General features: G+C 65.6%; 1 protein-coding gene across 1 annotated transcript; it reads right to left on the bottom strand.

Annotated features, from left to right (window-relative positions):
* Positions 1-1,235: 1,235 nt before the first annotated feature.
* LOC141478893 (RNA polymerase II-associated factor 1 homolog) lies at positions 1,236-9,796 on the bottom strand. Its single transcript, XM_074167839.1, is given in 15 exon segments — positions 1,236-1,394; positions 1,396-1,727; positions 2,223-2,310; positions 2,416-2,521; positions 3,525-3,653; positions 4,664-4,780; positions 4,900-5,003; positions 6,344-6,412; positions 6,542-6,647; positions 6,745-6,846; positions 6,964-7,030; positions 7,114-7,235; positions 8,256-8,348; positions 8,488-8,517; positions 9,747-9,796. Coding segments are annotated over 15 exon segments (1,674 nt in total).
* Between the last annotated feature and the right edge of the window lie 2,158 nt (positions 9,797-11,954).

An 11,954-nucleotide genomic window follows, 5' to 3' on the forward strand; every position in this document is an offset into this window, starting at 1 on the left:
GGTGGGGGACATGGGGGGGGGACATGGGGGGGCCACAGGGACGGGGGGAGGGAGTTGGGGGGGGGGCAAGGGGGACACAGGGATGGGGGGGAGACTGAGGACATGGGGGGGGGCATGGGGGGGCTACAGAGACGGGGGGGGGGACATGGGACCCCCCCTCAAGCCACCCCCTGACACACAACCCCCCCCCCCCCCGTGTCCCCCCCCCCCACAGACGGCGCAGACAAAACCTCCACCATCTGATGGCGCCGCCCCCACCCCACCCCCCCCCCCAAAACAGGGGGGGGCGTCACACCTTCACCACCCCCACCCCCCAAAAAAAAAACCAAGGCGGGGGGGGGCACCCCCTCCATCACCAGTCACCCCCCCCCCAGTACCCCCCCCCCATCTTAAATAACCCCGGGGGGGGGGGTGTGTGTGTGATCAGCCCCCCCCTGCCCTCCCCCCTCCCCTCCCCAGGCCGGGGGGGGGGGTGGGGGGGGGTCGCAGGGCCCCCCCGCGGGGGAGGGGCCCCCCCGGGGCCAATGACCTCGCGTTTTGGGGGGGGGGGATTAGAGGGGGGGGGGGCACATTGACACTACAGGGGCCGTGCGGGGGGGCGGGGCTCTCCCAGCCCCTCTTTATATTTTTTTGGGGGGGGGGGGGGGGGGGGGGGGTGTGTGTGTCCCGCGGGGGGGGGCAAGGGTTTGGGGGGGGGGGGGGGGCGGGTTTTTTTTTGTTGCGTTTTCACCATTTTTAATAATCCCCGAATTCTGGGTTTTTTTTGTCTTTTTTTTTTTTTTTCTTTATTATATTATTATTAATATTATTATTTTTTTTTTTCTTTGCCCCCCCCATTTCCCCCCCCCCCCAATTCCCCGAGGGGGGGGGTGGGGTGGGTGGGGGCGTGGGGGGGGGGCACACCCCAAATTTAGGTACACGTTGACCCCCCGCTTCTTCCCCCCCCCCCGGGTCGGTACAGCCCCTCCCCCTCCCCCCCCCCACTTTGTACACGTAGCGCGGCCCCCCCCCCCCCTCGCCCCCCGCCCCCCCCTCAGTCCCCCCCCCCCGGAAATAGAAAAAAAAGGTTATTTTAGATACATTTTATTATGAATAACTTTTGTTATGACTATGGCTGGTAACCATGACGACGTTATTAAAGAGACCAAAAAAAAAAAAAAAACAAAACCCACAAACCCCCAAAATGCTGCCTTTTTGCCCCAAAAATGCCCCCCCCCCCCCCCCCCCAAAACCCCTCAGTCGCTGGAGGAGTCGGAGTCGCTGGGGGTCTCCCCTTCTTCCTCCTCCTCTTCCTCTTCCTCCTCTTCCTCCTCCTCCTCCTCCTCCTCCTCCTCCTCGCTGGGGCTCAGGCGGGGGCTGCGGGGGGGGGCCGCCCACCCCCCCGCCGCCCCCTCCCCCCCCCGCGGCCTCTTCTTCCTCCTCTTCTTCCTCTTCCTCCTCCTCCTCCTCATCCTCGTCGTCGTTGTCGCTGCCGAAGATTTCCTCCTGGTCGCGGGCGGCTCGAGCGGCGTCGCTGCCCCCCCGCCGCCCCCCCCCGCCCCCCCCGCCCCGGCCTTCCTCTTCGGCCTCCTCTTCCTCCTCCTCTTCCTCCTCCTCCTCCTCGCTGCGGGCCGAGCCCCCCCGCTCGCTGCTGCTGCCCCCCCCGGAGCCTTCGGCCTCTTCTTCTTCCTCCTCTTCCTCGCCGCTCGCCCCCCCCTCGCTCTCGCTGCCTTTCTCCCGTTCTTCCTCTGGGGGGGGGGGGGGGGAAGGGGGGGTTGGTTATGGGGACACCCCCCCCCCCGAGACCCAGAGGAGGCCCCCCCCAGATGCAGGGGATCCCCCCGTGACCCCATTGACACCCACCCTCCCCCCAGACCCAAGGGACCCTCCCCCCAGATGCAGGGGATCCCCCCCCCAGACCCAGAGAACCCCCCCCCCGCAGACACAAGGGATGCCCCCCAGACCCAGAAAAGTGCCCCCCCCATCCAGATACAGGGGACCCCCCCCAGATCCAGAGAACCCCCCCCGCAGACACAAGGGACCCCCCCCAGACCCAGAGAAACACCCCCCCCCAGACCCAGAGAAGTGGCCCCCCCTCCCCGAGATGCAGGGGACCCCCCCCCCAGACCCAATTGACACCCCCTCCCCAGACCCAGAGAAGCCTCCCCCCCCACCCCAGACCCAAGGAAACCCCCCCCCGACTCAATTCCCCCCCCCCGACTCAATTCCCCCCCCCCCCATACCCGATCCGGCCGCCTCCTTCTCAGCCTCCAGCTCTTCCTCCTCCTCTTCCTCGGGCTCGTGGTTCTCCAGCTGCGCCCGACGGGCCTCCTGGGGGGGGGGGGAATGAAAAAGAGGGGGGTGGGGGTGGGTGTTGTGTGTCACCGATGCCTGGGGGGGTCAGGGGGGGTCGGGGGGGTCCCCCCGATAACGCACCTGGGCCTCCAGCTCCTTCTCGTTCATGTCCCGGTGTTTCACCACCAGCACCGCGTTGGTGCCCGACTGCACCCCCGCCCGCGCCCGCCGCTTGCTCAGCCGCACCCTGGGGGGGGGGAATGGGGAGGGGGGGGGCGTCAGGTACCCCGGGACCCACCCCCACCCCCCGAACCCCCACCCTCAGAACCCCCAGGACCCCCCCCCAAAACCCTGGGACACCCCCAGACCCTCAGAACCTGCCAGGACCCCCCCAAACCATCCCCCCCCCCCCCCCGAAACCCCCCCAAACCCTCAACCCCGGGACCCACCCACCCCCCCCGGACCCCCACCCCCAGACCCTCAGAACCCCCCCAAACCATCCCCCACCCCCCCCGATCCCCCCCCCCGAACCCCCCCAGACCCTCAACCCCTGAGACCCCAGACCCTCAGAACCCCCCAGGACCCCCCCCCCAAACCATCCCAAACCCCTGGGGCCCCCCCCAGACCCTCAGAACCCCTGAGAAACCCCCCCCTAGACCCTCAGATGCCCCCCAGAACCCCCCCAAACCCCCCCTGATTCCCCCCCCCCGGGATCCCCCCCAGGACCGCCATTGGAACCCCCCCAGACCCTCAACCCCCAGGACACCCCCCCCCCCCCCCAAACCCCTGGGACCCCCCCCAGACACCCCCAGTCCCCTCCCAGTGCCCCCCCGGCCCCCCCTAGTACCTCCCAGCACCCCCCAGAGTCTCCCAGTACGCCCCCTGGCCCCACCAGTCCCCACCAGTGCTCCCCAGTGCCCCCAAGTCCCCTCCCAGAGCTCTCCCAGCCCCCCCCAGTGCCCCCCCCCCCCCCCCTAGTACCTCCCAGCACCCCCCAGAGTCTCCCAGTACGCCCCCTGGCCCCACCAGTCCCCACCAGTGCTCCCCAGTGCCCCCAAGTCCCCTCCCAGAGCTCTCCCAGCCCCCCCCAGTGCCCCCCCCCGCCCCTCCTAGTGCCTCCCAGCACCCCCCATTGCTTCCCAGTGTTCCCCCAGTGCCCCCCCCCGCCCCTCCTAGTGCCTCCCAGCATCCCCCAGAGTCTCCCAGTACGCCCCCTGGCCCCACCAGTGCCTCCCAGTGCCCCCCCAAACCTGGTCTCCAGCTCGTTGTAGTAGACGCCGTCGCCCTCGCGGAAGATGAAGAAATAATTCTCCTCGTAGCCTTTGCTGGCTTTGTTCTTCACGTTCCAGTTGTACTCCCGGGCGATCTTGTAGTCGTATCTTAAAAGTGGGGGGGGGGGCGTGGGGGGGGGGGATGACTGGAAGACACCCCCCCCCCCCCCCACCAAAAACCTCAGGGGCTCTGCCAGGCCCTCAGTCCACAGAGATTTGGAGCCCCCCCCCCCCTTGAGCTATACGGGACCCTCCCCCCAAGCTATATGCCCCCCCCCGGGTATATAGGACCCTCCCCCCCCGAAATATATAGAACCCGCCTGGATATATATGACCACCCCCCCCCCCCCCATGTATATAAATGACACCCCCCCCCCCCCATTCCCAGGGGTGTAATCCATCCCCTTTTCCATCTATCTCCAACGCCTCTCAAGCTCTGCGGGACCCCCTGAGCTATAAGAGACCCCCCCACACACACAACTACACAGGACCCCCCCCCCTCGAATATATAGCCCCCCCTAGATATATAGGCCCCCCCCCGTATATAAATGACACCCCCCCACATTCCCAGGGCTGCAATCCATCCCCTTCTCCATCTATTTCCAACACCTCTCAAGTTCTGGGAGACCCCCTGAGCTATATGAGACACACCCCCCCCCCCAGCTACACAGGACCCCCCCCCCCAAATATATAAGGACACCCCCCCCCCCCCAGCTATATAGATCCCCCCTGAATATATAGGGCCCCCACACACACTTTCCCAGGGCTGTAATCCATCCCCTTTTCCATCTATCTCCAACACCCCTTGAGCTATTTGGGACCCTCTGAGCTACATGAGACCCCCCCCCCAGCTACACAGGACCCCCCTCCCGGGATATATAGGCCCCCCCCCCGAATATATAGGCCCCCCCCGGATATATAGCCCCCCCCCGGATATAAATGACACCCCCCCACATTCCCAGGGCTGTAATCCATCCCCTTTTCCATCTATCTCCAACACCCCTTGAACTACTTCAGACCCTCTGAGCTACATGAGACCCCCCCCCCCCCCAGCTACACAGGACCCCCCTCCTGGGATATATAGGCCCCCCCCCCGGATATATAGGGCCCCCCCCTACACGTCCTCGGGGGCGTAATCCATCTCCTCCTCCTGGTCCCGCTTCCTCTTGCGCAGCGTCTCCTCCACCGGCAAGAAATAAGCCACGAACTGGTTCCCTTCCTCGTCCATCATCCCCCTGCAGGCACCCAGGGGTTAAAAAAAAAAAAGGGGGGGGAAGGGCAGACACCCCCCCCCCTCCCCCAAAGCGTGTGTGTGTGGGGGGGGGGTTGTTATTCCCACCCCCCCCCCAAGCACCTGATCATGGCCTGGGACATCATCTCCAGCGCAGCCGGGCCGCTCGTGTCCTTGGGCGCCGGGTCCGAGTCGAAGATGACTTGGGCGCAGGGGTTGATCCACATCTTGGGGGGTTGGGGGGGTACAAAAAAAAAAAAAGGGGGTTTGAGGGCAAAACCAGGCGATTCGGGGGCAAAACGGGGGGGGGGGGGGGGGAAACCAGGGGGTTTGGGGCAAAAATAGGAAGTTTGAGGGCAAAACCAGGGGGGTTTGGGGCAAAACAGGGGCAGGGGGGCAAAACCAAGGGGGGTTGGGGGCAAAACCAGGAAGTTTGAGGGCAAAACCAGGGGGGTTGGGGACAAAACAGGGGGTTTGGGGGCAAAAATAGGAAGTTTGAGGGCAAAACCAGGGGGGGTTGGGGGCAAAACAGGAGGTTTGGGGGCGAAAATAGGAAGTTTGAGGGCAAAACCGGGGGGGTTGGGGGCAAAACAGGAGGTTTGGGGGCAAAACAGGGGCAGGGGGGCAAAACCAAGGGTGTTTGGGGGCAAAAATAGGAAGTTTGAGGGCAAAACCAGGGGGGTTGGGGGCAAAACAGGGGCAGGGGGGCAAAACCAAGGGGGTTTGGGGGCAAAAACAGGAAGTTTGAGGGCAAAAACTAGGGGGGTTGGGGGCAAAACAGGGGGTTTGGGGGCAAAAATAGGAAGTTTGAGGGCAAAACCAGGGGGGGTTGGGGGCAAAATAGGAGGTTTGGGGGCAAAACAGGGGCAGGGGGGCAAAACCAAGGGGGTTTGGGGGCAAAAACAGGAAGTTTGAGGGCAAAAACTAGGGGGGTTGGGGGCAAAACAGGGGGTTTGGGGGCAAAAATAGGAAGTTTGAGGGCAAAACCAGGGGGGGTTGGGGGCAAAATAGGAGGTTTGGGGGCAAAACAGGGGCAGGGGGGCAAAACCAAGGGTGTTTGGGGGCAAAAATAGGAAGTTTGAGGGCAAAACAAGGGGGGTTTGGGGGCAAAAATGGGGCAAGGGGGCAAAACCAGTGGGGTTTGGGGGCAAAAATGGGGTTTGGGGGCAAAACAGGGGCAGAGGGGCAAAACCAAGGGGGTTTGAGGGCAAAACCAGGGGGTTTGGGGGCAAAAACCAGGTGGGTTGGGGGCAAAACAGGGGGTTTGGGGGCAAAACAGGGGCAGGGGGGCAAAACCAAGGGGGTTTGGGGGCAAAAATGGGGAGTTTGTGGGCAAAGCCAGGGGGGTTTGGGGGCAAAAAAAAGGGGGGGTTGGGGAGGAACCAGCTTCCCCCAGACCTCAAAAGCACCCTTCTGCCCCCAAATCTGCCCCGCTGCCCCCCCCCCGATTCCCCCCACAAGGAGGGGGGGGGGTCCGTGCCTCAGTTCCCCCCCACAGGAGGCAGGGGGGAGGATTTTGGGGGGGTGTATGTCGTGTGTGTGTCCCCCCCCCCGCCTCTATTTTTACCTTGAAATCGGGGAAGACGGGCATGACCTCGACGGGGGTGACGCGGGGTTTGCTGTAATGCTGCGTGATCTGGTGGTGGTGGTGGGGGGGGATAAAGGGAGGGGGGTGTCAGGGCTGCGTAACAGCCCCCTCCCCCAGCAAAAAATCCCTGGGGGGGGGTCCCCAACCCCCCCTTCCCTCCCCCCCTTCCTCCCTCACCGCTTTCTGGGCGTCCTCGAAGGTTTTCTCGATGGCGGCGATCTGGCTGTCGCGGTCCTTGTAGATCTCTTCCTCCGTGAACTGTTGCTTCACCGACACCCCGATCCTTTTTGGAGGGGGGAGGTGGGGGGACACGGGAGGTTTTGGGGTGGGGGGGGCCCCGGGGGGGTTTTTTTTTACCCCCTCCGTCCCCCCGGACTCACTTGACCTCGGGTTTCTCGTTGGAGACGCCGTAGCGGTTGAACTCGGTGGAGATGTACTCGGTTTTCCGCATCCAAGGCACCACCTTGGCGTGTTGTTGTGACCTGGGGGGGGGGGGAACGACACCAAAAATCCACCACGGGGGAGGGGGGGAGAGGTCACCAAAAGGTTTGGGGGTGTCTTTGCTCCCCCCCCCAAGCCCGATTTTGGGGTTCTGTTACCTCTTGGAGCTGGTGGGGGCTTGGATCTCCTCCTCCAGCAGCTTCTCGTCCGCCGGGTCCAAGAGAACTGAGGGGAAATAAAAAAAGGGTTTCCCCCCCCCGCCAAAATTTTGGGGTGGCCCTCCCCCCCCCACCCCCCCCGCCACGCACCGCTGGGGTCGATGCGGTAGGTGTCGGGGTTGATGAGGTCGATGGTGACCCCCAGGTCGGGCTCCGTCAGCAGATCGTGCTTGTGCTGCTTCTCCAGCGACGTCGCCTTGTACTGCACGAACCTGGGGGGGTGTGGGGGGGGAAACACCCCCAAATGTACCCCCAACCCCCCCAAAAACACCCTCCGAAACACCCCAACCCCCCCAATACGCCCCCAAATAGCCCCAAAAACACCCCAAACTCACCCAAAAACACCCCCAAACACACCCGCTCCCCCGAACACCCCCAAAAACACCCCCAAATGCAGCAAGAACACCCCCCAAAACACCCCAAAACCACCCAAAACACCCCTAAACCACCCCAAAACAGCCTCAACCCCACCCAAACCACCCAAAATACCCCTAAACCACCCCAAAAACACCTCAAACCCACCCAAAACCAACCCCAAACACCCCCACTCCCCAAACACCCCTAAAACCACCCCCAAATGCAGACAAAACACCCCAAAACCAGCCCCAACCCCACCCAAACTACCCCTAAACACCCCCAAATACCCCCAAACCACCCCAACCCCCCCCAAAGCCCCCAGAAACCCCCCCATCCCCCCAAAACACCCCAAAACCTACCCCAAACCCACCCAAATATCCCCAAAATACCCAAACACCCCCCAAACCGCCCCCAATACCCCCAAAATACCCCAAACACCCCCCAAATACCCCCCAAAACACCCCCCCCAAAAAACCCCAACCACCCCCCCGAAATGCACCCGAAACTCCTTAAATCACCCCCAGAACTCCCCAACCCCCCCAAAAAAAAGCCAACAACCCCAAGACACCCCAAGACCCCCCCAAATACCTGCCAAAACCCCCTCCCCAAATCCCCAACCCCCAAATCCCCCCAACACCCCGCCCCCCCCCCCAAAATCCTCAACCCCCCCCTCCCCAAAACGCCCCCTAACCACCCCCCCCCCCCAAAGCACTCCCCTCCTAAAACACCCTCCCACCCCCCCCCCAAAATGCTCTCAAACCCCTCCCCTCCCCCAACCCCCCCCCCGGGCGGGGGCAGGGCATGCCGGGGGGGTGTGGGGGGGTGTCATTTTGGGGGGGGGGGATGTGTGTGTGTGTGTGTGTGTCCCCCGGTACCGGTTCTGGTCGAAGGGGTAGGTGATGAACTTGGGGTCGAAGGGGATGTCGGGGAGGCTGTTGCAGTATTTCACCCGGCAGACCACGCCCGACCTGGGGGGGGGGGGGTTGGGGGGGGTGGGGGTGTCAGGGGGACACCCCCAAACGCTGGGGGGTGGGGGGTGGGGGAGCTGGGCCCCTCCCCCGCCCCCCGAAGGGCTCCCCCTCCCTCCCCCCCCCCCCCAAAACTCACCTCTCGGGCAGCGTCCGGTGGGAGCTGGGCCTGGAAGGGGGAGGGGGGGTGTGTGACGTCATTGGGGGGTGTGATGTCATAGGGGGTGTGACGTCATAAGGGGGTGTGATGTCATGAGGGGTGTGATGTCATGAGGGGTGTGATGTCATGGGGGATGTCTGTGATGTCATGGGGGGGTGATGTCATAAGGGGGGTGTGATGTCATGGGGTGGGTGTGATGTCACAGGGGTGTGACATCATTGGGGTGTGTGATGTCATGAGGGGGGGTGTGATGTCATGGCAGGGGTGTGTGATGTCATGGGGGTATGTGTGATGTCATGGGGGTATGTGTGATGTCATCGGGGGTGTGATGTCATGGGGGTGTGTGTGACGTCATGGGGGATGTGTGTGATGTCATGGGGGGGTGCATGATGTCATTTGGTGTGTGACGTCATAGGAGCGTGATGTCATTGGGGTGTGTGATGTCACAGGATTGTGACCTCACGGGGCGTGTGTGATGTCGTGGGGGTGTGATGTCATAAGGAGGGGTGTGACATCATGGGGTATATGACGTCACAGGGGGAGTGCGCGTGACATCATGGGGTAGAATGTGATGTCATCGTGGTGTGTGACGTCATGGGGTGGGATGTGACGTCGTGGAGGGGTGTGACATCATACGAATACGTGTGATGTCATTGGGGTGTGTGTGACGTCATGGGCGTCCGGGACCCCCAATCCCCGCCCCCCCCGGGGTGGGGCTGTGATGTCACGAGGGGCCCCCCCACCCTCCCACTATGACATCATGAGGTGACACCCCTCCCCCCTTCCCCCCACGTAGGCTGTGATGTCACCAAGTGACACCTCGTGCCCTGTGACGTCAGGGGGGGACCCCCGACACCCCCCCCACCATGCACTATGACGTCACGAGGGCACCCCAGCACCCGGAACCACGCCCCCCCCCGTGCGTTATGACATCAGGAGGGGACGTCAAACTTACATCTCCCGCCCCCCCAGTGCGTGTGACATCACGAGGGGACCCAGGCCTCAGGGACACCCCCCTGCCCCCCCCACATCCCCCTCCCCGTGCACTATGACGTCAGAACGGCCCCTCCACGCGCGCTGTGACGTCACCAGAGCACCCCGCTTCCCCCTCCCCCCCCCCCCCCGGTGTGACATCACGACAGTCGGGGGGGACACTCCCAGCCCGCCTCCCCCGCCCCGTGACGTCACGCCGGCCCGCCCGTGACGTCATCCCGGTGACGCCGCCGCCGCGGCCGTACCGGTGGCCCGGCTCCTCCCGCTGCGCCTGCGTCTGGATGGTGGGCGCCATGTCTGGGCCTGCGCCGGGCACCGCGCCGGGCGCCTACTTCCGGTCTCGCTCAGGACCCCGCGACGTCTTGACGTCACTTCCCGCCGCGCGGTGCCGGCCGGGAGCGGCAAAAGATGGCGGCGCCCCCTCAACCGCCGCCGCAGCCGCCGGCAGGGCCGGGCCCGGGCCCGGGGCCGGGTCCGCCCGCCGCCCCCGCGCCTCCGCAGCCTTTACCCGCCGCTCCCGGGGCCGGAGCGGGGACGGGGCAGCCGGCGGGACCCGGGCAGCCCCCGGGACCGCCGTTGCCGGCGCAGGTGGCGGCCGCGCAGGCGCAGGACTTCGACCCGGTGCAGCGGTTCCGCCTCCTCATTCCCCAGCTGAAGGAGAGCCTCCAGGTGGGCGGGGCCTAGCGCGGCGGGCGGGGCCTGCCGCCGACGGGAGGCGGGGGCCAAACCCGGTGGGCGGAGCTTGCCGCCGGCAACGGGCGGGGGCTGTCGCGGGGGGGCGGGGCCGAACGAGGTGGGCGGGGCTTGTCGGGCTTGTCGGGATCTTCTAGGCCGGGGGTGGGCGGGGTCTGTACGGAGGGGCGGAGCTTGTTCGGTCCCAGCTCCGAGGAGGGGGCGTGGCCTGCCGCCGAGGAGAGGCGGGGGGGTTCTGGCAGCAGTGGGCGGAGTTTGTCGCTGAGGGAAGGCGTGGCCTGCCGACGGTGGGCGAGGTTCTGCTGGCATGGGGCGGGGCTTGTCAACAGGGGGCGTGGCCTGCCGCCGGGGGGGGGGGGGCGGGGCTCTGAGGAGGAGCCCGGCATCCCTGTGCTGGTAATGGCGGTCCGGGGGGGGGGGGGGGGGTCCTGTGCTGGAAATGGGGGGTCCCGGGGGGACCCCGTCCCTGTACCCTTGTCCCGGGGGGTCCCGGGGGGGTCCCTGCCCCAGTGATGGATGGAAGGAGGAGTCGTGTCCCCCCTGAACCCCCTTTTTTCTCCTCCCCCCCCCCCCCCCCCCAGACCCTGATGAAAGTGGCGGCGCAGAACCTGGTGCAGAACTCCAGCATCGACAATGGGCAGTGAGTGACCGCCCCCCAGTACCCCCCCAGTCCCACCCCAGTACCCCCCCAGTACCTCCCCCAGTGCCCCTAGTCCCACCACCAGTACCTCCCAGTCCCACCCCAGTACCCATGAGTATCTCCTAGTTTTGCCCCAGTCCCACCCAGCGCTCCCAGTCCTACCCCAGTACCCCCCAGTCCCACCCCAGTATCTCTCAGTACCCCCCCAGCCCTGTCCCAGTGCCCCCCAGTACCCCCCCAGTCCCACCCCGCTGCCCCCCCAGCACCCCCAGTACCACCCCAGTACCACTCAATGTCCCACAGCCCCGTCCCAGTGCCACCCCAGTACCCCCCCAGTTCCACCCCAGCACCCCCCAGTGCCTCCCAGCCCCATCCCAGCCCCCCTCAATCCCCCCCCCACTGCTTCCCATTGCCCTCTGCAGCCCCCCCAGGCCCTTCCCAGTGCCCCCCCGGGGGGGGGTGACAGTGGGGGTGACAGTGTGTCCCCCCCCTGCCAGGAAAAGCGCGGACGGGGCCCTGCAGCGCTTCGACAAGAGCCTGGAAGAATTCTACGCCCTCTGCGATCAGCTGGAGCTCTGCCTCGTGAGTGACCCCCCCCGGACCCCCCCCCCGTGTCCCCTGGGACGTCCCTGTGTGTCCCCGCCTCCCGCCCCCGACACCCCCAGTGCCGACCCCGCCCCCCCCAGGGACATTGGTGCCCCCCCAAACCCCCCCTCCCTCAGCACCATCATCCCCCTATCCCCATCGTTGCCCCCCCCCCCCCAGTGCCATCCCCACCCCCAAATCTCATTCCCTCCCCCAAGTGACCCCCCACTGTCCCCTGTGCCCCCCCCGTGACCCCCCCATAGTGCACTCCCCACCCCCCCCAGGGATACTGGTGCCCCCCAAATCCCCCCCCCCCTTAGCACCATCACCCCCCTCTATCCCTCTCCTCGCCCCCCCACAGCCATCCCCACCCCCAAATCTCACACACACCCCCCCCCAAAGCGACCCCCCCCACTGTCCCTGTGACCCCCCCCAGTGCACTCCCCACCCCCCCAGGGACACTGGTGCCCTCCAAATCCCCCCCCATTAGCACCATCAGCCCCTTTATTCCCCTCCTCGCCCCCCCACTGCCATC

Source organism: Numenius arquata, unplaced genomic scaffold, assembly GCF_964106895.1.
Source record: "Numenius arquata unplaced genomic scaffold, bNumArq3.hap1.1 HAP1_SCAFFOLD_1718, whole genome shotgun sequence".
Taxonomy (NCBI): Eukaryota; Metazoa; Chordata; class Aves; order Charadriiformes; family Scolopacidae; genus Numenius; species Numenius arquata.